Source organism: Phasianus colchicus, chromosome 12 (genome assembly GCF_987193195.1).
Source record: "Phasianus colchicus chromosome 12, bPhaCol1.hap1.1, whole genome shotgun sequence".
NCBI lineage: Eukaryota > Metazoa > Chordata > Aves > Galliformes > Phasianidae > Phasianus > Phasianus colchicus.
In genome coordinates, this window is record NC_143447.1 from 13,755,244 (window position 1) to 13,782,978 (window position 27,735).

The 27,735-nt window shown below is 45.2% G+C and overlaps 1 protein-coding gene and 1 long non-coding RNA gene across 5 annotated transcripts in view; both read left to right on the top strand.

Annotated features, from left to right (window-relative positions):
* NTRK3 (neurotrophic receptor tyrosine kinase 3) overlaps nucleotides 1–27,735 on the top strand; it is a 178,902-nt gene that overhangs the window by 129,862 nt on the left and 21,305 nt on the right. For all 4 annotated transcript variants that reach the window (XM_090149021.1, XM_031587747.2, XM_090149020.1 and 1 more), the window contains exons 13-15: nucleotides 14,072–14,202; nucleotides 17,402–17,574; nucleotides 21,105–21,348. In XM_090149021.1, the coding sequence (XP_090005147.1) occupies nucleotides 14,072–14,202; nucleotides 17,402–17,574; nucleotides 21,105–21,348 (548 nt within the window). The remainder of the gene's footprint in view (nucleotides 1–14,071; nucleotides 14,203–17,401; nucleotides 17,575–21,104; nucleotides 21,349–27,735) is intronic.
* LOC149916284 (uncharacterized) lies at nucleotides 7,193–8,645 on the top strand. Its single transcript, XR_016470432.1, has 3 exons — nucleotides 7,193–7,636; nucleotides 8,209–8,328; nucleotides 8,414–8,645. It is a non-coding gene; the product is annotated as an uncharacterized LOC149916284 (long non-coding RNA).

Below are 27,735 nucleotides of genomic sequence, written 5' to 3' on the forward strand. Positions count from 1 at the left end.
CCAAGGAAGCCTGTGACCCTGGCATAGGTATCTGGTGCATCTGCTCTGGTCAGAAGCTCCCCGTGACAGAGATGGAGTAATATTTCTTATGAGTTCATCTCAGCACTGAACTCATTTCATATTTAAGCACTTCTTGCCTGGCTTTCCCACTGAGCCAAGGTGCAGGGCCATCAGACACATGCCGTCTCTTGCTTATTAAGTGCTTTAACAAGCCCAGCTAATTACAATGTACTCAAGGATTTTCTAGCTTGTGAAAGCAGTCCCTGTTTGTTTGTGTCAGCATTGTAATACATTAATACACCAATTAAACCACCGTGTGCATGTGTGCTCACACAGCTTAACATATAGGAAAGCATGTAGCTGTCTTTCATGTCAACTGCAGCTCTTCTGGCTGCTCCAGCTCTGCGAGGATGTTTGTGGTTTTATGCTCAACCTTGTTTCCTACGGGATACGCATTCCCTACATAAGAACACAGCTCAAACCCCCAGCAGTATGCTGTTTTACAAGGCTCTGGCAGACGCAGGCAATCTCTGTCGTTATGATTTTGCTGTTGCAGGAGAGTTTCTCGGTGCAGATGACACTGGTGATTCGTGCATGGAAGTGTTTCTTCTCTCCCTCCTGTCCTATGGGTTCAGCAGTGGGAGCAGCTCTGTGTGGTGTTTGCACTTGTTTCCAAAGGGCCCAGCATGTTCATGAAGCCACATGGATAACGAGTGATAATCAATGCATAGGGCAGAGTGTGAATCAGTGCAGAGATAGGTCTGGAGCAGGCAGTGTGGGGCAGAGGGAAGAACCTCCTGCAGTGTACTTCTACTGCAGTGAAAAGAAGGCAATCGTAGGGGGAGGAGAAAGAGAAAAAGCAGATTAAAGGAAATTGAGCAGCTGTAATAAATACACTTGAAATTGAAGAGCATCTAGGATGCAGTGATTATATTCCCTGCAGAGCTGAAGTGCTGAGGAGGGTCTGTGGAAAGGGCAGCCGTATGAAACCACTGGCCTTTCGGCAAGCGGGTGCACAGGGAATGCAAAATGAGTTGAGAAAGCTGGCTGAGCTTTAATGCGGGTCTTTAAGGTCCAGTTGGGAAGGCTGCTCTAAACATTCAGTCTAGTAAAAAAGAAAGGAAGTAAAAGAAGGGATGGAAAGAATGAGATTCATGGGCTGGTTATGGAAGAGATGGAGAGATCATGATGGGGCATTGCTGAAATATCACAGGGACAACAGAAGGGAGGAAGAAGAAAGTGGGGAGAAAACAAAGGGATGGGAAGCAAAAGGCATATGAGATGCTGAGGGCATATTTCAAACAGTGAGGTATTTTTGCACACAAATATCTGTGAGAGACAATGAAATTAGTATCACAGCACGGGTTGACTTGGAGAACATTGAGCTGATACAGAGGGTATGGAGGAGAGGAGTGAATGCTTATCTCAGGAGTGATGTATGGAGAACTTAAACCGGCCACTGAGAACAAAAGCCAGCTTATGTCAGTGATAAGAGGAGAAAAGGATTGTTAAATGTTTTTCATCTGCTGGAATTGCAACCAACTTTATAGAGGATGAAGAGGAAGCTCTCCTCATATCAGTGGCCAACTGCTGAAGGGCACCAGACAAGGTGAGCATCCCCTACAGATGGAGAGCACATCCTGTAATATCCACACATGTGAGCATGCACACAACTCACTGAGCTCTTCTTTGACATTTTAATTTGCATGTCTAAAATGGACCTGATTGATGAGAGTTGGAAGGTGGTGGGCATAATGGGGACAAGATATGGTCCAATGAGTTTAATGTCTGCTCTGGGAAGTTCTTGGAAATCTTAAACCTAAAGGGATGCTGTGGGAGAACAGGTGGGAAAACAGCACCCTGTGAAGGCCAAACTTGTGTGGCTTGAAGTACTGGGAGACCAGACTGACCTGATTTGCTGGGGTTCCCCAAGGATCCAGCTGCCACTATTCATATATCTATATGGGAAATTCAGCAGATATAATTCACTGAGATTTTTAGTGAGTATTTGACAAGGACTGGCACCACAGATTAATGACTGAGGGCAGAAATATTGGTTGGTGTGGCATTTAAAATAAGCCTGCAAAGAAATCTTGTCCGAAGACCATAAGACAGAAAGAAGCTATTGTTATTGCCGGAAGCGTTTCCAATTGGAAAAAGGTTGAGACTGATGTATCCTGGAGGTCAGTCTTAATCATTTGTGTTATTTGTAAGGCCTGCTAACGGCCTGCAAGGGAGCACTGAAAGCAGGAGACAGAGTCACTTCTGCTACAACACCATGGATGGGAGTCCATCAAAGTCCATCAGCACCAAGCATGGCCAAGGTCCCGCATATGCCCAATGATCTCCTCTTTGGGATGTGCTTAAGAGAGGAATCCCAAGAGAGAGAAGTGGACCCTCCTGCAGTGCTATGAGCAGCACAGGGAATACTCCCACAGCAGAGGAGATGGCACATGGGGACACTGCAAGTTAGGCAACAGAGACGCTGTTTTGCATACGAAGAAAGGATAAATGAAGCAAACTGGACTGCACAAGAATCTTTCCATTTCTGGAAGGAGTTAAGAGAAGGAAGATGTCATTTTGAACAGCTCAGTAATTCTTTTTACCTTTGCTATTTTAAAATTTTGTCTTCTCTCTCTACAATTCCAATTTCTAGTCTGGAGACCTTGTGACAGAGACTGGACATGAGCCCTGTTTGCAGGCTGTGTAGATGCAAGTGAAAATTTGAACTTTGAGTGCTCATCTGTTCTCAGACACTAATGTGTGTGGGTTTGCCCATCACTTGAACAATCTCTGCCCTGAGAAAAGGTTAAGGGCTTGATTTAAACTCGATTGATAAAGAAAAAGCATCAGAATGACCTGTAAAATACAAGCTGGATCACTGTCCAAGCTCAGATTGCAATAATGAAACAGGATTTGCAGGCAGACTGGTGGAGTAAATGAATGGAAATAGGCCTCTGATTTTTCCACATTACCATCCCAGTGTCTGCTGGTGGCCCTCTAATTAAGACAATTCAGGAAAGCAACATAAATACTCTTGTTCAAGCCATTTTCCAATTAAACAACTCCTGTCCAAGGTGAGTAAGAAGGAAAAAAACAGATGGATTATAGAAATCATTCCACCATTATTCCCTGTTCTGTGCCCTGCAACACCACCCGCATATATCCATCCACAGATCACTATTACCAGCCTTGTGGGGGGCAGTGAAGATCCCTTTCATGCCTTTGCTTCCTCAGCTAACTGCAAAATGTTATTTCCCTTTCCCTCCTTTCACAGCAATCTTGCTTATTTCTCTCCCTTCTATTAGCGGTGTATTCTTGCTATAAAGCTTCAATGCACAGGTTTTAAACTTAAGCTGTTAATCCATATATGATATATACATGAATGTGTATATATATAAGTGTATATATATATATAATCTTGCTTTTGTAGCTGAAGATCCTTGTAGGTTCCTTCCCATATGTTTTGAATACCAACTTAGCATTCATCCGATCCTCAGACATAGTTCAGTTAAAGCTGAACATGCACCTTTTCACCATCTGCAATTAATCATGTCTTCTGAGGCTACCAGCACTGCAGAATATTTTCTTGAGTCTCACCACAGTCCGTAAGAAGAATTAACCAGTTATTTTTCCCCCAGTGCAGACACCGGTGTTTTGGCACAGGAGAAAACTCGACAAATTTCTTTTTCCTTCTGCACATAGTGCAATTTTTAATGTTCTTCTATGAAAATTTACCCCAACTGTCTGGCTCATAATGGTGCGAGACATTGCTGAAGAATGGCAGACAGAAAATGGACAAATTTATGGTGTTTTATTGCCCTGTTTTCTCCCTGTGTTGGGAATGTCAGAGACAATAAACCACGACAGAATCTCTTTTGTAATTATAATAGAGGCAGGACATGGGGAGATAACAATAAAATCAGGGAACAAAGAGCAGTGTCCTAATAAGAGCATGTGGTTTCTTAAGTAATCCTGAAAAGGATGGGGGGAATTTCTCTTTGCATTAAACATTACAGAAGCACCAGTCCAACATTCATCAAGTCCTACCTGTGACTAACTGAAACACCAGCAAAAGGAGAAGAAGCCCAGCACCTTCTGGACCTGGACGTCTGAATGAGGACCAGCTGCTGTCTCTATCAGATTAGCTAATTCTTTTGTACTGTAATTTTGGAGCCCAACAGGCAGAGTTGTCTCGCATTAATCCTCCTTCAGGGGTTTCCTTCTGCAGGAGGAGTTGGCAAGATGAAAAAAGGGATGGCGTTGTGCAAACAGAACGAGTAGTGAGAGAACCAAGGAAACCTAAGGCAGAAACAAAGACAAAGCAAGGTCTGTTTGAGGTGTTAGGAAAACATGAGTCTGAGGGAACACCTCATCAAGCCGTAGACAGAAGTGCACCTCCTGTGTCAGTCCTAGGAGAAAGGGAGTTGGAGGAGGCGAGAAGGAAGGGAGAGGAAGGAGAGAGATGGAAATTGGGCAAATTGGAGAGAGGTTTTTAATGAAGTCATAACTTGAGCCTCAGCTCTGCCTTTCAGCACTTCATGTTTTCACTCCGTATGGCCTCGCTTCTGGAATTTTCTTCTTCCATGAGTTTGGCTGCATTAGCTACTTGTTAATGACCACCAAAGGAAATCTTCGGTGGGAGAAGGACTGGGCATGGAGCAGGCAAAGATGGAGGGACCCAGAGCTCGCAGGAGTGAAAGCAAAAGAGAAAACAAAACAGGAGCAGAAAATGCTACGTTTTATCCAAATTTGTCCTTTTCCGTTGTGATTATGATGAGATCAGAAGGATTTCCAGCCTAGCTGGAGCTACTGTAGTTTGAAAACACAAAAAACTAGGCCTCCTCCCCAGGATGTGTTCAGTACATCTGAAACTGTTGTGTGAGGAAATGTTTAGCATTTGTGGCAGGGGCAGGTTAAGGTTAGAAGCTGATAATGGAAGGTGGTGGCAGCAGAATCAGATAAAGCAGAACCAATGTCTAGAACCTCAAACCATGGATTAGGCCAGAAAAAGGACAGCATTGAAACAGCAGTATCCAAACTAATTTCATCCTCAAAATTGCAAGGAGAATCTTAACACTGAGCCCCAAACCCAGTGCTGCAATATCTACCTGTGTCTACTTGCAGTCTGCAGTGTGGCTGAGTGACTGCTGGGACTGGAATGGGACCAACAGGATTTGGCTGGTGAAAAAAGCAATGGGTTCACCATGGGACATCCAGTGCTCAGAGATTTACTGCTGCAGGGGTAAATATCAGGAGGTCCCAGTACCTGTTTACTAGAGGTGGGGCTCTCCATCACACCAGCTGGGAATTGCTGTCTCATCAAAGCTGTCAATAAGAGGAGGAAGGTTTTGGTGCTGCTCCCAAATCAAGGAGTGGGTGGAATATCCTTTGGGGAGAAAGGCTCGTGTGAGTCCAGCAGCTCTTCTCTGGCTTTGAAAGAATTCAGCATGATTTGCATGCAGCCACAGGAGGGATGCCTGTGCCAGGTACTGGAGCTTCCCCATTCCTCTGTAGTGCGGATCTGACTGCAATGCAAGCCTTGGTACCAGGCAGTAGTGATCATTTGGTCCTTGCTGGAGCAGCACAGGCAGAGCTGTGGTGGTGAATCTGCATGCTGGGGGAGCCAATAACCAAGAGGCTCTGAGAGCTTGGGGCAGAAGGTAAGCCTCTGCATTCCTGGTGGGAGACAGTCTTAAGGCTGCTGAGAGCTGGTCGCTTCCAGCTTTGTTGTGATTATCCATCTCAGCAATAGGATGCTGCTAAATGTCTGATTACTGTGTTGTTAAAGCCTTAAGCCTGAAATCTGACTACTGCATGGGCTCTTGAGGGGCAGCCACTCCTCCTCCGTCCCTCTACCAGTAATCCCTCCCTTCCCTTGGAAAAATAATAAAAAAAGAAAGACAAGTGGTATCTGTCTGCAGCAGTGCTTTCCAATCAAGTGAAAAGTAGCTGGAAAATCAAATCATCTGGTAAGTTCCTGCAAAGCACAACTCTATCTCTTTAAAATCTCCCTTTCTGAAGGGCTGAGCTGAACAGCAATAGCTGCTGATGTAAAACAAACCATTATTCCTCCTATCTCCTCTCCAAGCCCCCTCCCTGCAGACGCATGAGTCTGAGGGAGGCAGATGCTCTCTGAAGACTATTTTCCTCCGTTAAATAAATTCACTTTCAAATAATGTGTAATTAAATGTGTGGTATTGAATTAATGTTTTATTCTGAGTGCTCTGGCAGCAGGGGACCGAGGGGCCTGGCTGGTGGAAAGAAAACACATTTGCCAGAACGACTCACTTCCCTTCTCTCAACCTCTTTTCCTCCCACCCTGCCAGGAATCCCCATCCCTGCTTTGGAGAGCTGCTGGAATGAGCCACTGAGTCAATGAGACGATGCTTTGTGCAAACTTCCACTTATGGTTGTCATGGGGCTCTTGGGCATTTACCCAATGCAGAGACCTCAGCAGCCCACTCTCATCATTCTACCTTTCTTTTGCTCCTCAGAAGAGCCCAGTTGTATATTTAACCCTCTTATTAGGCAGAGCCCAAGTATCCCCTAAGAATGTGGAGTTGGTGCTGGATATCTCAGGAGATGGGCTGCTGAAGCTGGAAAGGCAGATTGGCTTTGCAGTCTCATGTCAGCCAGAAATTACTTGAGAGGAGGCGAGAGATAATGGAAGCATTGCTCCGTTTTTAAGCTTTTCATCTAGAACATTAATAATATTTTAGTCCTGGTGTTATGTGCTTCCATGGAAGCTGAGGAGGAACGTGGGTAGGCACAAGGGGTGTCTGTCCTCACACGAGGACATCTCAACATGTGCCATCTTCCCAGGTTAGCTGTGCATCAACGGCACTCTGCAAACTGTTGTGCGCCCCAGCTGCTCTGCATCCAGTAGCCATGGGACAATGTATCTCATTCTCATTGTAAAAATAATCATCAACTGTTTTGTATTCTGACTTATGGACTGAAATGGATGACTGAAGCTTGAAATGGTGTATTGTTTATATAGGAGTGTTGGATACTTGAAGCTGTGACAAGTTTTTCCCTTAAACAGTGTTTGTGGGGCAGTACCAAATGCATTTAAATATCAGTAATGTTTTTCAGATTCTTTTTTTAAATGAAGAAAATGAAAGTTTGCCTGGGCTTGTGTTTAAATTTGGCAGGTGTGTTCCAACAGTCCACGTTGCCTGCTGCCTAACCAAGGTGATGATTTTTAGTGCACTATGGGATCTGGACGTGCACCTGGTGATCTCTAGGTTGAAGTTGTGGTTGTGTCTTGCCTTCCTCTCAGCTCCTACACACACACATCCCTCAATGCTCACATTTAACTCAGTGCACGTTGCACATGCCATGGCTGTTGCTGCTGCTGTGTGGCTGATACCAGGGCTAGGGATGCAGCAGCTCCAGTTACTGCAGCTCAGCAGGTGCTAATCCAGTCACTCTGTGCTGCTAATCAAAGCACTCTGTGCAGCTGGGGGGCTGGTTGGCTGAATAGCAGCTCTCCAGTATGTCAAGGCTGGCTGGAGTCAGCTGATGAGGAAGAGGCAGCCCTTTGGGTCAGTGCTTCCTCTCCGTATGGTATTGCAACAGCAAAGGAGCTGATGATGTCCTGGTTGCAAGGGATACGCTTGGTGGATGGAAGGTATTTTGAAAGGATCAGAGATCCAGGCTGCAGGTCCTATTGGAGCTGTCATCCAGGATTAGCAAGATTGAAATACAGCCTCAGCAGTGTAGAGAGTGGTCTGAGCAAGGTGGTCTTGCAGGGTCTGCAAAGCAGTGGGAGGGAAGGATCCTGCTGCTCCCAAGGGTGGGCACCCAGATGGCTCAGCCAAGAATTACGTCTGCTCCATGGAGGTCCTGGAGATTCAGATATGCTTTCCATCAAACCCCATGGGTTTGGGGTCATTTTGAAAGGACTCTCAGTACTGCCTGGTGCTTATAGTCATGACTATTTTGAACCTGAGTCCTTAAAAGGGTGCCTTGACAGAGGAGCTTGGCAAAGAACCAGTGTCTGGGCACAGAGCCGAGCTGCCATAAGCGCGTACCTGGGCCTTTTCACAAAGGTTGCTCTCAGAGCTGGGAGAAAAGCCACCAGAAGTGGAAGGCTACGTGCTCAGAGCCTGTGTGGAGTTAAGAAACGGCCCGCTTATTTCTTCATTTGTTTTTTATAATTTTTGCGAGACTGATTCTCTCTTTTGTTTACATCTACTTCAGAGCGGTCTGCAATTGAAATCAATATCCTCCATTGACTTTGATGGATTTGCAGCAGGCCAAGAGGGAGACTCAGACTCTGTGCAGCTAGCCTATGCATTATCTTCTCTCGCTACAAGACAGGTCTGTAAGAGAATGACTTATCAGCCCTCCAGTGCAAAGCTTTTTGATCTGGCCCTACCTGATCTACACTCTTTACTTTGATCAGGTACATTGGGTATCCTATCAAGATGCTCGGTTGACATCCAGATAACAGTTGACTGCCTGACAAGGAAGGTGCTCTGTTTGGTAGTTACATGTCTTAATGACACAATTTCCAACGCAAATTGTGAGCCTGGTTTATTTGTTTTTAATTGTCGTGGAGCAGGCAAGCTATGCAGGATTTATTCATAAGAATTATTTTAGCAGTGAGTCAGGGAAGAAGTGAATGAATCATATTGACTAACAGAGAACTTCGCTACCTTTTTTTGTGGACAACTTATGTATAAAGAAAAAAAAAAGAGAGAGAGAGACAATTCTTTGGCATAAATTAGTTGTTACAGCGAATGACTCAGCCACTGCTGAAAAAATGTCATTGTTATCATTTACACCGTGTTGTTGATGCAGATGAGGCTTTAGAAGCTCATGAAATTGAGGCCATTACCACAAAGAGCCGTAGATCACACTCCAATCAGGATACCCTGCAAACACACCTGAAAGAAGTCTGTTTTAAAAGAGGGATTGAGTGGGAAGAAAGGTAAAAAATGAGAGGCCAGGCCAAGCAAGAAGTGACAAAGCTAAGGGAGGTAGGAGCTGATGATGGACAGAAGCAGGAAAATAGCTCTCTCTGGAGAAAATAGCTGGGTGTAAAGGGGGTGAAACCAACAGAAAATTGATATTGGTCATTTCTAGGCTCTAAGAGAAGGCTGCTGATGATAGAGAGTAGCAAAAGTAAAAGTTCTCATAGATTTCTTCTATTTTCCCAGGAAACTACACGTTATTTGTGAATTGAGAGTCCACGAAAAAAAATCCACTGGAAATACAGCACCTAGCTAGGCTGCTGCTTGGGAGTTGGAAAGGAGGAGGTGTGAGGAATTAATTTCAGATCTAGTTCCAGTTTGAACACATCATCCAACTTTAGTTGTTTTGCATTTTGCTGCAACATAGGTACTGTCACTGTTCATGGTTTACTCTATTTGGAGTTTGATTTGTCCATTTACCTCCCACTGTAGTCATCTGTGTTGAAACACTGCATCATGCGCAGCCAGGTTTCAGGAGTATTATCAAACTGTGGTTTTAAGGATGCTGGCTGTGATGGGAATCTGAAATGCAGAATTTGCAGCATCGTTGAACCCTTCTCTTCCTTTCCTGACCCCCAGGACTGAATTGGAAATGAGACAATAATTGGTGTATTAGATTCATGAAATAGGCCCATGCAAGTTGCTGATTTGTTCTCATGTGATTGAAATGCAGTAACTATTGGAAAAACATTGTTTTCACTGCACGCTGTCTGTTACTGGCCCTATAAGCTCTACCTGGGATTTCTAAGTTGAAGGGGAGTCTTTCTGCCTTGACTTTGCCACAGATAAGAGAGAATCTGCAATATGAGTGTAAAAGATGGGTGAAGAGTCACTGGATCAGTCATGTAAGCAAAAAAGTTCTGGCTTTTTCAGGCCCCTTCCCAGGGGCTAGTGCAGAAACAACCTATCATGATGCATGAGAAATGTAGAATTCATCTTGTTCCCTCTTTCCTTTATATCCCTGGTTGCGCTGGGCCTGCAAGGTTAGCAAACTAGAATATGTTTGTGTCAAAAACAGAAGCAGATGCAAGTAAGGGACACATGGGAACAAATACAGGGAGGAAGAAGTTGCCGTTTTTAGACAGCCACTTTTCTGACTGAATGCACTTGAAGCACAGATCAAGCCATCCATTCTGCAGAAGGTTCAGTGGAGGTTAGGTAAGATCCCATTGCAGATCCAAGGCCACAACCCTTCTGCCTTGAATCTTCTAGAGAAAAGGAAAGCTTTCTGCTTTGGAAGCAATTTGTAAAAAGAAGTGCAGCCTCTCCGATTTGCCCTCTTGCTAACAGCCTTACTTACCCACGTGGCAACACGACTGAAGTGATGCTGTGGGGGCATTCCCAACCAGCTGCAGCTCAGCTGTTGTCTGGTGTGCTTCATGTGTTATGCAGAATAACAGAGGAGCCGAGGGTTGAAACGTGGTGTCCGTGTGTTTGCCTTGATGGACAAGAAAGAAGCTGAAGGATCTGCCTGGCTCTCCTTCTCTATCAGACAGTGATATAGTAATCCTCAAACAAGGACTGCAATATGTTTCATTTTAAGCTAGAATTACTTCAGTGCTGTGCGTTCCCATCCTTCCTGTAGATACAGCACAGCCTTGAATGAGTTCCCATCATGTTGTCAAGTCTGGTTATTTTCCTGTCGGGTCTTGTAGTGGTTCCTGCATAGATTCTTCCTTTGAACTGTCTGGTTGGCTTGTTTTTATAAGTTAATGGTACAAGGGGAGAGGAAAATAAGAGAGCGGTGCTTACGGGAAGACAGTTTGCCTACACCTTGTCAGCAGGGCTGACCACAAGGCAGCTGAGACGGATTAGCACACCAGTGCCTGCCTAAAACAAATAAACACCAGCTGTTTATCAGACAGGGCTCTGCTTCCTCCAGGAGGAGGTAAACAGATTTATGCAGATGAACCTCCCAGGTGCCCTTGCAGCACAGCATCTTTCATGGCTATTCGGCCTTCCTTATGAATTACGGCCAGGACAGACAAGCAGAGAATAGATGCAAGGTTAGAGCAATAACAGCCATTTGTACAGCGCCGGGACGCTTTGTCAGTGCTTTGTGTTTAAAGCTCGTATTTAATAATAATGCAGGATTAATCACGGCGCTGATCTCACTGCGAATGGGAGAATTTGATGTAAACTTCAGTATTTTAAGCCTATAGCATGTGAAAAGGCAATTTATTATAACTTCACTTATTATTCCATTTGTGCCTAAAATACTATGAAGCAAAATTTATGGCCTTTCAAGGTTGAGAGAAATTGTGATCAGCAAAAGAGCTTTTCTGACTGTCCATTAAGATTGTCCAGTTACTGTCTAGCTGCTCAACTTCACGGACCTATTATATATATGTTTTTCATAACCATCCAGGTTTACTCTTACTCCAGCAGTGCTACGTGGGTCTGCTATCTCAAAAGGATTACTCCTCCCTTGGTTCATCTCCTCCTGCCATAATATCTCCTTAAATTCTTCATGTGCGTTTTCCCTGAAGCTTCACAGGTGACCCTAACAACTTGCTGTGAAATCTGGGTTTTGAAGACAGATGGGATATTATTTTAATAATGTAGACATAATTACACAGTCTGGACGCTGGCTCTCAGAAATGTCTCATCATTTATTAAGACGTTGTTGAGAAGCAAAATTGGGAGCTGAAAATTTGGGGCAAGACCTCAGGGAGTTTGGGAAGAGAGGTCTACTTCAGTTCTCACGATGTTACCAATTATGAGAAGTGTTAATAATTTCAAATACCATCACTGATTATTCTGAGATAGTTCTTTTTTTTTTTTTTTTTTAATCTCACATTAAATAGGTCAGTTGTATTGCAGTGCTACATTTCTGTTGGGATTCTGAGTTTTTTAAGGATACGTGGATTCTTCTTAATACAGGATTATTTGACTGTTGCTGATCAGGAGACAAAGAATGCAAAAACGTGGTTTGTCAGTACAACAAATCCTGGATACTACTGTGATCAGTGCTATAGAAATGCTTGCCAAGAGAAAGAAGAAAAAATACTTTTCCTCTATTAAGTAAATAGTAGCATTTGAACTTTTCTCAGATTAGGACTTTCCTCACCCAAGTGCATTGCTTAACGTTTCAACATGTAATATTTCAGATTTCTCAAGGTACTCCTTAAACACTCAGCTAAACCAGATGGAGAAGGCAAAGTCCACATGTGATGTGTTCTCACTTGTTGTCATTGCAGACTGAAAACCAAAGTCATTTTGGATGTGCCTTCCATTCTGTTCCTTAGTGTTGCTAATATTATTAATATTGGTTACTAACAGTTTTCAGTCTATTGAACGATTAATGAAAAGGTCAATGAGATTCCTCTATAGAAGCATCATTTATTACAAGGCCCATTGCCTATGCAATCTTGCTGCATTCATCTTTTTTAACGAGCAAAAGGGCCAGAGATTGCAGCTTCTTAAACCTGCTTGTGAGCTCCTAATGAGAAATCTTATTTGTATGAAAGCCATTATGATGTTACTCTTTCACTCTGCTGGCTTTTGGGTGCGTTGAGTTGTACCTGGGTTGCTGTGAGGCGTCAGATCTCATGGCCCAATATTGGTGCCTACTGAATCAAGGGTGGCAGGAGCTGGTGGTAGGCTGGGCTTGCTGTTTGTGATGCTTCCCTGCAGCCAGTGTGAAACCTGCTGTCAGTCACTCTTGCATCCACGTTGTCCAAGGGAAATGCATCCGAGCTGATGGGAGCCACTCATATGGCTCCTGTGGCATGTGGAAGAGATAGAGAAGATTCACAGTTATGAATGCCCCAGGGTGAGAGAGGGCACTGTCTCTAATGCTCCCACCTGAGCAGACCTCTGATGTGTCAGCTTTGCTCACCAAGTGCTGGGGAAGAGTGTATAGCTCTCTCTGCCCTGCTGTGACCATCAAGCTGAAGCTGTGGGTGATGTATTCTACAGCAGTTTCCAAGGCAGGCAGTTAGCTCCAATGAAGGAAAATACAGAGGGATAGCCAGCTGCCTCTAGCTGCCTTGTAGTTCATTTCAGGCATGAAAAAGATGCCTCTTCATATTGCCAAAGCAGCTGTATGGGCACTGTGATGCTAGAAAGGTGCTTATTTTTTTGGCAGGATGTAGCTGTGCTCTGGTGTCATCCCCAGAAATGAGCATGGAAACTCTCAACCTTTCCCTGCAATCAGTGGTATTTAATCAAGACCCTGAGTTTGTGGAGATCTTGCTGATCATTTGTTTACCCTTGTAGATGCCTACTACCTGGGTACATCTAGCCCTTATGAATGACCCTGTCAGGTGATGTGTGAACAGCTGGTGCAGACCAATCTTTATGGGCTTCTGTATTTCCATTAAATTAATAGCTATGGCTCTTCTGAGTCTTCCTGGAGCCTCAGTTGCTATTCTGTGTCAGCCCTTGACATCCTAAATGTCAGTGGAAGGGATCATTGAAACTAATGGTTTGAGCTCACCCCTTGTACCAGGGATTTGTCCTGGGGTGACCTGGAGGGAATGGTTGTGTAGAAGATGGATGCTGGTTGAAGCATTGCTGCAGGGCAGTGCTTGGTGCTCCCAGCCAGCTCCTGCTTGTGCCCTAAGGTGTTTGGGTCATTGGTGCTCTTCCTCTTGGGAACTCTTTGACTTGCCAGTGTTTAGCCTCAGAAATCTGCCTGAGTTTAGGTTTAAACTGATCCACGGTGAAATGCAAAATTCAACAGCTTCTGGAAACTCAACCTTCTAATCTCACCCAGCCTGGCATCAGAAGTATGTGACCTTTGCCTCATCTCACAGGAGATTAATTATTTCCTGGATCGTTCCAGAAAGATTCAGGTCTTCATGGCTGATTTTGCCCCAAAGGTTCCTCTCCCTGAGGACTTGCCTGCTTCAAGTTGTAGTGAAAACGTGATAAACCTCAAGTACTTTCCTCACAGATGTTTTGCATAAGCCTAACTCCGTCCCAAAGATGGCTGCATTCCGTGGGTGGGTAAAAAGATCCTTGTAGATATTTTTTGCAAAGCAATTTCAGCTTGCTAGAAAATTGAATTAATTGTTTTCCATTCCCTGAATTAACCCTGATTCATTCTTCCCTCAACCCTCTCCCTCCCCTCCCTCCAACAGATGTCCAGCATATTAAGAGGAGAGACATCGTTTTGAAGAGGGAGCTGGGAGAAGGTGCCTTTGGGAAGGTGTTCTTGGCCGAGTGTTACAACCTCAGCCCCACCAATGACAAAATGCTGGTGGCAGTGAAGGTAAATCCCAAGGGCGAGTGGCAGAGAGTACATCAGGGGCTGCGTGGGAAAGGGAGGCAGGGGAGGGCTGGGGGCTATGGGATGAGATTTATCTGATGCCGGAGATTGTGGTAAATCCACTTAGTCACACAGAGTTCCAGCGTTTTTGCTTCAAGGTCGTCTGTTCTCGCCAATGCCAAAGCTTCTCTTCCTGCCGATGCGGACAGGAGACGTGGAGGAGGAGCGGGGCTGGAAGGGCTCAGATCTGCACAGCCGTGCAGTGGTAGGGAGGCTGCCTTCCCTCTGTGAGGGACTGGGACCTTCTCTTAAGGGATTTTATCTTGCTGAAGATGAAACAAAAAGAGGCCTCAGCAAAAATAAGCACTTGAAAGCTAAGCACGGCCAACCAGTTTGCTGGGAGCAGTTTGCTGGGACAGCTTTGCTGTAAGATGAAAGAAGTAAGGCAGCAAGAACTGCAAGATTGCACTTTTCACCTCTGGGACTGGTTAAAGCCAAGGTAGCACAGCTACCCACATCATTAATCGCCTAGTTATGTGGCTGGCACCTGCCCATCGGTGTCAGCCATCCCTTATGCGATCCCATCTCTCAGGTCTCTACTGATCTTCATTTGCATGTAGGCAGAAACAGCATCCAAGCTTGTTTCCGTTAATTGCTACTATGAGCTTACATCTCCAGAGTGCCTTTCATCCCGACAGATCATACAGACCCAGAACTGGAGCGGAGCCTTGAAATCAGGCTTTTAGCCAGCTTTGGGGGGGGTTGGGGAAGAGGGAAGCATTCTTGTATTTTGGGCCACGTTTTATGTTATAGGTTTTTTAAAAAAATGGAAAGGAATAAAGAAAAGGGGAGAAAAAAAGGCTTCACATATTGATCTGAGCTTTGGCTGCGTTTCTTGAAGATCTCATGCTCCCAGGAGAGGGTGGAAGCCACTTCCATGGTCAGCGCAGCTCTGAGCAGGGCATGCTGCTTAGGACGTGGGGTCTGTCCCTGCTGCATTCCAGGGGGCTCCTTCCCAGGGCCAGGACTAGGCAATGAAAGACTGTGGCTAAATGGACTCAGATTTCCAGTGGACCTAAAAACTGCAGCCCTGCAGATCAGCTTTTGATGTGATGGCGTGGATAAGTTTGCTCTTCTATTCAGCTTGCTTTTGAAAACATTCTAAAAAGCACTAAAAAAGTACAGTCAGCAAAAAGTGTTGAGGTTATGAAGTCAAGTGTTAGCAATGCTGGAGGGGCTGCTATGCGGGGCACGTCCTCTGAACACATATTTTTCATTTCTCTATGGGCTTCTACTTTGTGATGACTAGTCTTGTTTCTCAGAGCTCTCTAGAAGTGAGTGTGCTTGTTTCCATAGCCATCCAGCTGGGTGCTGAGGTCACATGGTCCCCATTTGGCAGAGGGCAGATAGAATCTCAGGGAAATTGAGGGGACAGAATCCACCTAGCTGGAGGACAGTGACTGACTTGCCTTTGCAGCCAGACTGCAGATTCCAGACCTACGTTGACATTAAAGGTGGTGCTTGTGGAGACCTGGCACTCTTGCACATGAGCAGGAAATTCCCAAGAAGCATCAGCAGAGCTGACAGTTTGTGACAATGACTGCAACCTGCAGACAGAGTGAATGGCTTGATGTCACATAGCAATCCTATGATGGAGACACAAATGCAACCCACTCCAGACCTTCCTAGGAGAAGCATTTCTACTCTAGGTTTGGTCTCTTCCTTGACCCTTCATCTTCTTTTATTGGTGGTAGATGGACAGTTGGACTAGACGATCTCAGTCTTTTTCTACCTTAGTGATTCTATAATTCTTTCCTGGTTCTACCACTTCCAGTTCTTGTTTCCTTCACTTCTAAAGGCTGTGCAACCTTAGCAATGTTTTTTTAATATCCCATTTTGTGTGATATTTACAAAGTCACAGTCCTCACACCTCGTGGAAGTGACAGAGTGTGAAGGAGATGAAACCAAACTCGCTGCAACCTGAAATATTATGTGCAACTACAGGAAAAAGGGGAGAAAGGAGTCATGGGGGAGGGGAAGTGCTTTCCAGGGGAGAAAAGAAATAATGGGAAGCATCAAAGTTATGAAGATATTAAATGACTAAAAGTAATTGGGTGCCTGAGATAAGGATGGATGCTTTGCCATCTGCACAGCGTAACTATCATCCATCTAAATATCTCTAGTCAAGCTATCCCAGAGGACATAGAATTACAATAATATTATGCCATGTGTCTAGCAGGGTGAGGGCAGAAAAAGGGAATGAGGAACTATTGCAAGGCTTGGGTGAAACCTTGCAGGTGATCTACTCAATGGGGAAGAGCAGCTCCTGGAGAGGACTCGGTATTTCTCTGTATGTGAACTCAGCACAGTCATCAGCCCTTGCGGCTTTTCCATCTTGTCCAACATTCTGGACATCCCAACTTTTTTTTTGCTAAGTGGTCTCCCTTGATATCCTGCAATGACAACACTCTGCTCTCCTATGAAACTGCCCAGTCACTCATGGACAAGCTGGCCTCCAAGCCTGGTAACCCACCTCCATCAGCAGCTGCACCCACAGCAGCATCTTCAAAGCATCCCTGCAATGCTGGGCTGCAACCTAGTTTGGTGCACTTGCATGTGAAAGACAAGATATTCTCAGTAAGGATACTGATTTCAGCATCAGTCTGCCAGGGGGGCTGTTACAAACAGCAGGGAGTAAAAACATGATTTTTAAAATTATGAGAAAAGTCTTGACAGTGTCCTTCTTCAGAGGCAGTTTGAAAAATCCACACAATAACTGCACAGCCAGGCAAATCCATCTTCTGAATAAAGGTAGTATAGTCAGCTATTTCAAAATAAAAGACAGATAGTGAGGACTGGCTGGCTCAGGAATTTAATAATAATGAGATATGAAGCCATTCACCCCTAGGTCACCAGTACAAATCCTGCCCAAGCTGGGAATAATTGGAAGCTATTACCCTCTGTGGCATGTTTGCTGCTTCCTGGGAAATGAGTTGGAGACCCCACTGGGCTGGTAAACATACGAACAAAACGCTGAGGTGGTGCCACCAGAACCTGCTGCTAGCTCTCCCGATGCAACGGGGTGGTGGCTGTGGTTCCTATCCTCTCCTGTCCTCATCAGCTCTTCCTCAATGCCACCGCTCCTTTGGTTTTGGCCTCCTCTGGTTTTGCCCATCCCGTACATATGTGTCCCTTCTTTCAGGCACTGAAAGACCCCACCTTGGCAGCCCGCAAGGATTTCCAGAGGGAGGCAGAGCTGCTCACCAACCTGCAGCACGAGCACATCGTCAAGTTCTACGGTGTGTGTGGTGATGGTGACCCACTCATCATGGTCTTTGAGTACATGAAGCATGGGGACCTGAACAAGTTCCTGAGGTATGTGCAAAGGAGGGCATGGCAGATGCAGCACAGCTGTACCCCTGGGTGTTCTGTCATAGATCTGTGGTGCTCCAGAGAGCCATAGTCGTGTGGATGGTCCTCAGCAGATTTGATGCTTGAAGTCCTACGCCAACATTTCCTCTTTGGTAGTCCCAGGGTTTGTCCAGGAGAGCTATGGAAACCAGATGTTTCTTCTCCCACCCCTGCAAGTCTGAAGCTGGAAGGTCACCAGCCATGACTCCCCATGCCACCCAGATACTGGTTTGATAGCACCAGAACTAAAGTACTCCTGAGAGGATCTTTCTGGAGTACTTTGTCTGATTGCTATCCTGGGCATTTACTGATTTGCAGTTCGCATTTCTATATTCAGAAAAGAGAGGAGAAATTTAGGAGAGGCCTCAGGCAGTGTCTGTGCAGTCCATCCTTGGTCCTTGTGCCCTGCATCTCAGCAGACAAAATATCCTAACCAGTGGCACCTCACTAATCCAGAAGATGGGCAATGACAGATGAAATGCCATAATTGCTTTCTATGCCTCTAGAGAGATGCAAATTGCTGGACCCCCACCATTCACCATTCATTAGCAGATAATTTGCATGCCCTGAATCTGCCACTGGTGAGGGGCAGAGAGCAATGGTGGGAGGATGTTTGTGCTCTCCCATGATACAGAAATTATGCTCTGGAACCTGCATGCAAGTGGAGTGGTACTTACCTCTTGAAATAATTAGTAGGTTTATTTCCCAGTATTTACAAAATTGGACCCTTGATATTTTCCTGCTTTGACTGCTAAGTGTGAGCATGATTGCAGTGGGAACAGGAAGCTCGAGCACATCACATCTAGGTTTGGGGCCGGGATATACTCTCTGCTTATATTTCCAACGTCACAACCCGTTTCTGACCAAGGAAAACAAGGAAATAGATCATTTCCTGAAGTTTTCATGTTGAAGCAATCACCTACACCAGAAGGGCTGTGGGGAAGGACCCCATGGGTGACCCTGCCCGTGGACAACAATGAGGTTGGAACTAGATAATCTTTAAGGTCCCTTCCAACCCAAGTCATTCTATGATTCTTTCAAGCAGGGCCAAACTCTTCTGCAGCTTTCTTGAAGCATCCACAGGGCAGTGGCAAAGGTGGGAACACACACTGATTTCCCTCCTTGTTTTGGCATAGTAGAGGCAGATGGAATATGTACTTACAGGTCATCCTCTGTTTCATGCTCTGGATGGATGACATCTTTGGCCAGGTAGGACTCAGGATGGAAGCTGCAAGGGGGTCAAGAGGGTGATACAGGATTCAGGTTTCCCTTGGTGGATAGTAGGTTTTACTGGGGCTCTGGAGAAATACAGACACAGCACTGCTGGAAGCACAGCATTTCTAGGGCCAGCATTCATGGAGTGAGGGCTTCTGAGCATTCAGATCCCATTCTGAAGGTCTGCAACAACCTCATTCCCTCTCGCCTCAACAAATATCTCCATCACTTCCTCTCTTTCCTTCAGTACATACACATAGGTGATTTTCTTCCTCATATTGACAAAAGTCTCCAGCACACCCTGAGAAAGAAGAAAAAGGAACAAGAAAACAAAACCAAAAGCCACGCTTCTCTGACAGGGACCAGCCAATCTTATGATCATGGTGTAAAGCTGAAGCAAACCCCTTGCTCCAAGAAGAGAGCTCCTTTTCGTATTCCCTACATCTTCTTGATATAATTAAATGCACTGATATCCCCCCAGTTAATCAGGAGTAGGCTGATATTCCTTCCTTCAGGACTATACCCATGTGGGATGGAGAAGAGGAGGGGAGGAAGGAATATGTATTACGCAGGACATACATAGATAAATCCTGCATAATAGGATGTAAAGGGACTCAGTGAAAGGAAGGTGTTGGCTGATCATGTTTTAAACATGACCTGTTCCCATTGGATGCAGACAGTTCTTTGGAGGTAATTATTGTATTTGAAAAAGGTGGCAGTAATGAGACGGTATTATGTCCTTCACTTCTCATCTTGGAATAGTTACTCTTGAGGACACCAGGTATCATCCACAGTTAAATATGGTGTAACTGCAAGGCACGTTTGGTATAAAATGTCCAGCATGGCTTTAGAAACCACTGCTTGTCCTGCCCATCCCACAGTCACTGCAGTATTGCCCACTTCCCAAAACACTCCTGGCTCCTCAGCCCACATTTCTGGGCTTCCTCTTCCTCTCCTCTCCTCTTCCAGCTGTTCTGGAAGGAGATGGCAGGTGAGGACCCTTGGGGCTGTGTTCCTGGTGGCAGGGCAGCAGGAGATAACTGAACACAGCAGCATTTCAAAAACTATGGGTTGGACCCTGAATGTCTGGATTCCTTTGTTTGCCATAAGCCCAACAGGGTAATCAGGAAACAAAGAAGAGAAAAAAAATGGGTCTTGTGTGATGTTCAGTCCCATATCAAGAAAGAGGGAAAGCTCTGTGTGTGCATTTTAATCTGTAGGCTCTCAGCAGGGCTGACAACAGGGTGAAATGCCAGGAACTGTTTCAATGAGAACAGTTTGAAAGCTTCAGAGGAGATGCTGTACTGCATCTCAGTCACGAGGAGGAAAGTCACAGCAAAATCTCTTGCTTTTCCCTAAATATGAGGGCTTTTGTTATTCCACCTTCAAAGAGGCCACAGCAGTGTGAGCTCCATCGGGGAAAGAGACATCACAGAGGGAGCACAGCAAAGACAGGCCTGGTATACAGCTAGGGAGAGGATTTAAAGGGGGACAGGACAGGAATGACCCTGACCTCAAGTCCCGCCTTTACAATGTACTTTGTTCAGCAAAATGTTGCCTTTTGTTGTCCAGGATGTTCTCTCCATCTGCTGACATTCAGACATTACCCCTGCACCTCTGCTTGTGTCTTCAGAGTTTACTTGTGTTACCTCTGGGACAGCCTAGGGGATAAAGGATACTTTCCAGGGATGCTGGTGTTCTTCTGAAACCTTGTCTGTGATCTCTGGTTGTATCAGTATATGAATTGAGAGGAGGTTGTTCGGTGATAAGGTGTGTGGATGGAATGAATAGAAGAGGCTGTATAGGATTAATAAAGAGAGTAAGCAACACGAATATGATGGCTGGGGAAGAAAAGAGTGTGATAGCTCCACACCTGGGAATGTTTCCAAGGTATAAGAATTAATTAGAGCAAACATGTAGATATCTGGAAGCCAGTTCATTTTATACAGGTCTTGCCAGAGAATAGAATGGCCATGGTGCATCAAGCCACTGGTCACTCTGCCCTAGCAGTCTGTCTTTCACCTGTGGCCATAAGAGGTTTCTTGGAGAAGAGTAAGGATAGAAGAATGTATGGCACCTACTCACCCACCAAATGTTCACCCAACCTCTTGTTCTGTAAGATTTTTTTTTTTCTTTCCTCTGGAGCTATGTGTGCATCCTCACACTACAGAGCTGGGGGCCAGTCCCTACCCCAGCAGGAGCAGCAACCATATGGGATTCCTATCTCCTGGTCACTTTTGAGACCCAACTCTATGCTTTTTGCTTCTTCCTCCCTATAGGGCACATGGCCCAGATGCTATGATCCTCGTGGATGGGCAGCCTCGACAAGCCAAAGGGGAGCTAGGGCTATCACAGATGCTCCACATCGCTAGCCAGATCGCCTCTGGAATGGTGTACCTTGCCTCCCAGCACTTTGTCCATAGAGACCTGGCCACCAGGAACTGCTTGGTCGGAGCCAACCTGCTGGTGAAGATTGGAGACTTTGGGATGTCAAGAGATGTCTACAGCACTGATTACTACAGGGTAAGGCAGCTCCAGTGGCCATCCAATGCTCAGAGTGAAGGGAGACTAGGAAATGTGACAGTAAATTAGTTTTTGGAGCTCTTGGGCTCACTCATTTGATTATTCCCTCAATGAAACATGCACACAGATGTCCATCAGACACACTTGTGTTTGCCTGATCCCCAAACCATTGTCCTCACTCCTTTTGGTCCTGGACATGCCTGTAGTTCAGACATCCATGCAGATGCCTACACACAGAGCTCCCCGTGATACCCCAGCACAGTCACACACTTTGGGATGATTCTGATGTCATCCTGATCTTCCTTCCTTCCTATTTTTCTTCCTCTTTTTTACAAAGACTTTGATAAATTGGAGGTAATCCAAAGAGGGTGACAAAGATGATTAAAAGACTACAGTCTGTGACCTCTTGTGTTAGATTAAAGAAACTTAATACAGGGACCTACAGAAAAGGCAACTGAAAGACTGACTGATAAGTGCATAAAATATGGAAAAGGAAATAATAGGCAATTTAAGCTCAACCTCAAAAACACTTTTTTCCAGCAGGGACATCATTTAGACAATGGAATAATTTGCCAGAGGTAGGTTGCTGAGGGCCTGTCATTGAAGAAGTCCAGAAAGCAACTAGATAAAAATGCCTGGGCTTAGTGCAGAGGCTAATCCTGCACTAGTCTCTGGGGACTGACTCAGTGAGTCAGAAATGTCTTTCCAGCCTTATCTTCTGTGATTTATGCTTGTGATGTCCCCTTGCCTTTGTGTCCAGCTGCATTGCCCTATCTGCCCAGGATGGCAGCGTCCCTGGGAGGAATGCATGCTTCTTACTCTTCCTCAGCTTGAGAAAATGGAATGTACAAAGCGTTCGGAGCACAACAGTGTAGGGATTTGTGGTTGGGCCACCCACCAGCAGAGAAGGGTTTTTCAGGAGAAAGAGCAGAGATTTTTTGCCTGGTGCTTGGCGTAAGGCTGGTTTATTTCTGGTTGCAGTGCAGATGTTTGGCTCTGAGGCTGATTTCTATCAGTTACCTAAGAAAGAGTTGACCTGTGGACTTGATCTGATGGCAGAGGTTTTCTTTATGTGATAGGAAGTTGCAAAGTGGAGCTGGGGAGGAAAAAAAAGATGATAAGGTTTCTGCTGAGACATGTCATCTCTCCAAGGCCAGGGCATTGCCTTATCACTAAGTTTAATTACTAGTGAGGGAACCAATCTTCCCTGTGCAGCACAAAAGCCCACGTTGGGAAAAGGTCTCAGTGGACTGACTGGGCAGTGATGAGGTAGCTACATTCCCAACACTGCAGAAACATCAGTAGATAGTGAGTAGGGAAGAGCAGCACCCAGGGGAAGATGAGAAGCAGCTTGTGAGATCATCCATGCTCTTGCTTGGGTCCTGCAGCAAATGAGAATTGGATGGGAGGGTCCCCAAGAAGTGCGAACTGCAGAGATCTTCATAGGCCAGTTCACCATAGTGGGATTTGTCTTCTCTGTGGTGTCCTGTAGACCTCGTCCTGTCTGTGCAAAGTGCTTTGCCATGGTTGCTCTGTGCTCTCTCATGCCGCGTCGTAAGGCTCTGTTAGTGGACTTCTCTCTGTTCACACAAATTGCTGTGTGTGACCAAAGCAATAACTGGTTTATCCTGCTTACCAGACTTGTGATACTTTTAGAACTCCAGATCACCAACTCAGTCCTCTACATACATGGAGATCTTTTCTCTGCTGCTATCCAGAGAGGGATCCTAGGAAATTACGGTTTTGATTACTCATATTTACTTTGTTATGAAGAAGCATGTACTTTCTCCTGCAACATGGGTAATATAAGCAGTTTGGTTTCACTAACAGTGGTGCATTTCTGCTCTGTATTCCTCACCATTTTAATTCCCAGCATCTCTGGCAGGAAAGCTGTGTCTTCAGTGCTCCTGAGACAGTCTTTTCAAGTACACAGGCCCACCACAAAACCCACCAAGATACCCTGAGTGAGGGTTTTTGAATGGAGAGAGAAAACAAATGACCTCAAGCATTAGAAGCAGACTGCTCCTGGTCCTCCGCCATGGAAGGTGGAGATGTGGCTGTAGAGTTAAGCTTTGAAATTCTTTTCTGCAGTCCCTGGTCACATCCACAACCAAAGTGGTAAAACTCCCAAGGCTGCTTCTCGATGTCTGTGCACAACATCTCTGCTGCTGACACAACCTGCCATTCCCAGAGGCGGAACCTGGAGCAAAGTTCTGTTTCAGGTGATTTAGCGTGCCCAAGCTGCAGCCTAGGGAGGATTCCACTAAATATCATTTTCTGGGTACACAGTGGAGGGTTACATCTCAAAACTGGCCACAAATGACATGTCTGGGGGATCTCACTCTGATGGGTCCCTGCATTTGCTGCTGCCCAGGCCCTACGAGCAAGGATAGATTGGCATGTGGGTATGTGAGTTTGTTCCCAGCTGATGATTAACTCATAGCCGTTTAATCTCTTTCCCATTTTTTATCTTTTAAAACAAAGGAAAAACACCATCTGCCTCCTGCATTTGTGGGATGCAGAAGTGCTTTACAAAGGTGAACTGCTTAATTTCCTGTTGCACATTTGGGTACGGGAAACAAACATTTGCGTAACAAAGGCAGCAGAGAGGTTTGTTTCCTCTCTCTCCAAGGTTCTCCATGCTCTGCCTGAACACAGGTGCATCTTTTTCCTTGTGCATCAGATCCCTCCCTGATGGTTGTGGAGGTGTAGGCAGGGGAGAAGTGAAATGGCATCAGGTAGGAAAGTGGAGGAAGGTGGAGGTATAGGGGAGAAGTAGCCCACACTTGTGTGACAAGTCAGGGATGCTGAAGGAGCATTTCTGGGATGTGTTGTGTAATGTGCCATGTGGTCTTTTATTTAGGTCTGTATAGGAAGGGTGAAATAGATCTGTAAGGGAGATAAAAGATTCGGGAGGAGTTTTTTCCCACTTGTTTTCCTTCTAGAAAACATGTGAGCAAGTGACTTTTTAGGGATGTGTCAGGACTGTGACACCAGATGGTGGGATGCTGTGGGTCAGGGACGTTGTGCCCCAGTCACACTGAGCACATCTGGTGCCTGCCCATGGAGCAAGACCAAGATCAGTTCCCTTTCTTCCCTCAGAATGAGTAATCCAGCTCCCAAAGTCATTTGGCAGCCACTCAAGGAAAGGGCAGTATTTCTTTATCTTTAGAAGAGAGCAGCCTTAAATCCTACTCAGCAGTCCTTAATAACTTCCAAGGTTACATGCTGCCATGGGTGGGACATCAGCAGCAAAGACATGGGTTGAGTAGAGGAAGGATTAATGGAGGCACTGAATTTCATGAAGACATCCCTCTGTCTACTTCTGCTATGTCCCACTCCTCCAGCATCCTGCCCCAAAGCCCAGGCAGGGCTTGAAACCTCTCTCTGAGTTGAGCACCATCCTTTTGCAGAGGTCTGTCCTGAACGTGCTCCAGGTTTCTGTTCATCATGGGGAGGACACCTGCTTGTGGGGAAAAAAAAAAAGCAAAAAAAAAAGCACATGCTAGGTTTGCAAATGGCTCTGAAAGAAAATAAGTTTCTGACAACATAGAGCTAAAAACACAATAAAAAAATGCATTGAAGACTTCTGCATTTTCAACACTATGGAGTGCTCATTGGATGTGGGAGAGACAAGGTTTACAGGAAGAAGCAATATCTTTTATTAAACATCTGATATTGTTGGAGGGGGAAGAAAAGAACATTTTAGACACACAAGTCCTCTCTGAGCTTTTTTTTTTTTCCCTTTTTTTGCAGTGATATCAGTTGATTTAATAAAAGATTAATATCTCTTCCTATGAACCTTGGCTCTCCTATCCTTAGACCATATTGTGTGCCAAAACAACATTTCTGCTGTGACTTTGGCCTTAGGTCAACGTTCTTTAAAAAGTCTAGGATTCCTCTGGCAGATGCCTCCTCCTCTGAAGCGTGAAGGTTTACTCTGCAAACATTTTCTTTCTTCTCTTTTCTTAATATGGTCAGATTTAAAAAAAAACAAACAAACATATTTTTGATAATTTTCAGTGCTCACTGTCAGATTCTTTCTCCCATCTCAATCAACTCTTTCTCTATTTCTTATCCCCTGGAGATCAAAACTGTTTTCTTTCTCCTGGGCTGCAGTCAACTATTTATCAAGTTTCCATGCAAGTAATAGATCAGTGAGGTTTAACAGCTGCCCAGTTCATGTTCCTTCGGAGACTCATTCAGCATGGTTGATAAGACTAATAGGCAAGGCTTGCAATGAAAGCAGATTTAGAGACTCGATGCTTCAATGTCAGTGGGTCAAAGAACTAGATGATCTTTGAGGTCCCTTCCAACCCAAGATGTTCTGTGATTCTAAGAAGGCAAGCTCAGCCCCTGGCTGCACAGACAGCGGAGAGGAGTCTTGTGTAAAAGGGGCAATGCATGTACTGCATTCAGCTTCCAGCAAAAGGTCAATTTCCAGCAGGTAAATCCTATGCAGATGCTAAGTGGTTAATCATTGCCTTTATCTCTTCTGCCTCTTCTCATGTGGAAAATGCCCAAGAAGGTTGTGGATGCCCCATCCCTGGATGCATTCAAGGCAAGGCTGGATGTGGCTCTGGGCAGCCTGGTCTGGTGATTGGTGACCCTGCACATAGCAGGGAGTTGGAACCAGATGATCATTGTGGTCCTTTTCAACCCAGGCCATTCTATGATCCTGTGATTCTATGAAATACAGTGTGCTACCCTCTCTCCCTCCTATCTCACAGAGTGTTGGGAAGGTTTCATATCCATAAATATATGTTACACTAAGGAGAGACTTAGAGGTGAAAGAGCATCATTTTCTCCTGTACTAGGTGGGATCATGAAGGGCATGTTCTGTCTCTAGATCATACCTAAGTAAGAACAGGGAAATCCTGGAGTGACCTGGAGATCTTCCCTGGAGACACCTAGTGATGGTTCGGATGGGCCACTTGGGCAGGGCTATACTCCTACTGTGTGCAGGAGTCTGCATACACTGTTGGAAATATTATAGCATCTGTTTACTCATGTGTCCCCTTCCTCCCAACCCCTGATTCATTATTTCTGTCCTTGTTCTCATGGCAATCATTCCTTCTGTATGTCCCATGAGGTGTGTGGCTTGCAGCACAGAGGCTTACAGCTGCTCCAGTTAACATTTTGAGGGCAGAAGAGCCAATTTCCCTTTAAGTAGCAGTGAGACTGGAAAGAGGGGAGGTGAGGGAACCACTCTGCTGTGGGGGCATGGGATAAGTGTCTTTGTGCTCATCGTCGTCTGCTCTGCGTGCAGGAAAATCAGTGTGGTATTGAATGTGCTGGTCTCTGGCATCTCCGTGGCTCCTATAAAAACCTCTGCAAATTGAATTTGTGGCACAGTTCCTTATCTCCTGGAAGGAAGATGTAACAACATCATCTTGTGTTATAGACAGACGTTTTTTCCTCAACTCTTTCCTACACTGAAGGAAAAACAAATGTTGAAGAGTCTCTGTTCTCCCACCCCTCCCTTCCTTCAGTTTGAAACATGAAGAGCCCTTCACACAAAGCAGCTCAAGTGCAGAGGAATTAATTGGGGAAATTAGGTTGTGTTGTATTTCTGGCATTTTCTCAGAAATGGTAATTGCCCTAATTCTCCACCCTGCCAAGCCCTCTGCCTGCACCCTGTCCCCCCTCCCTTTTCCTCACTGTCAGCCTTCTCCTGCTTCAGTGGCTGTTTTCATGCTGTTACCATTTATTTCATTTCAGTAATGAGAGGGATATGGCAGGTAAAGAGCTCTTGGAATCTACTGACATCTTCTTTGAAGCAAAGACACAAAAAAGCAGTTTGTTTTTGGGAAAACTCCCTGCTACAGCACTTGACCTCCATGCTCACCACTTCTCCTGGCTGGGATACATTGCTGCTGCATTGCAAGTCATTTGGCTCAGATATTTTATTTAATATAGTCTCAGTGTTCACCCAAACGTTTAACCTCTCCACGTGTCCCCTAAACCCTCACACACTCACTAAGAGGTAATGAAATGTATGATCTTTCAATCCAAACCCAGTCCATTTTCCAGAGCTTTGAACTGAAGTTTTTGCTTTCTCCCAACCAACACATTGAACTCTAGATTGCAGGGGCAGTTTAAAACCTTCCAGTTTAGCTTTGGATAGTTTTTAACTCCTGATCTTCCATTTTTGGAGGTTACCTCCATAGATAAGCAGGGAGGTTCATTGTTCTGTATATCCTGATCTAAGACAGCTGCTGGTGTTCATGGTGTCAAACGGAGGTACTACAGTGGGTAGTAAAGTGCTGGAACTGCTTGTCCTAGGACATGATAGATGCCAGCAGTTGAGATGGACTGAAAAAGGGATTGAACAGTTGTGGAAGCAAAATAATCTATTAGGGGCTATCAAACACAACAAGCAGATCT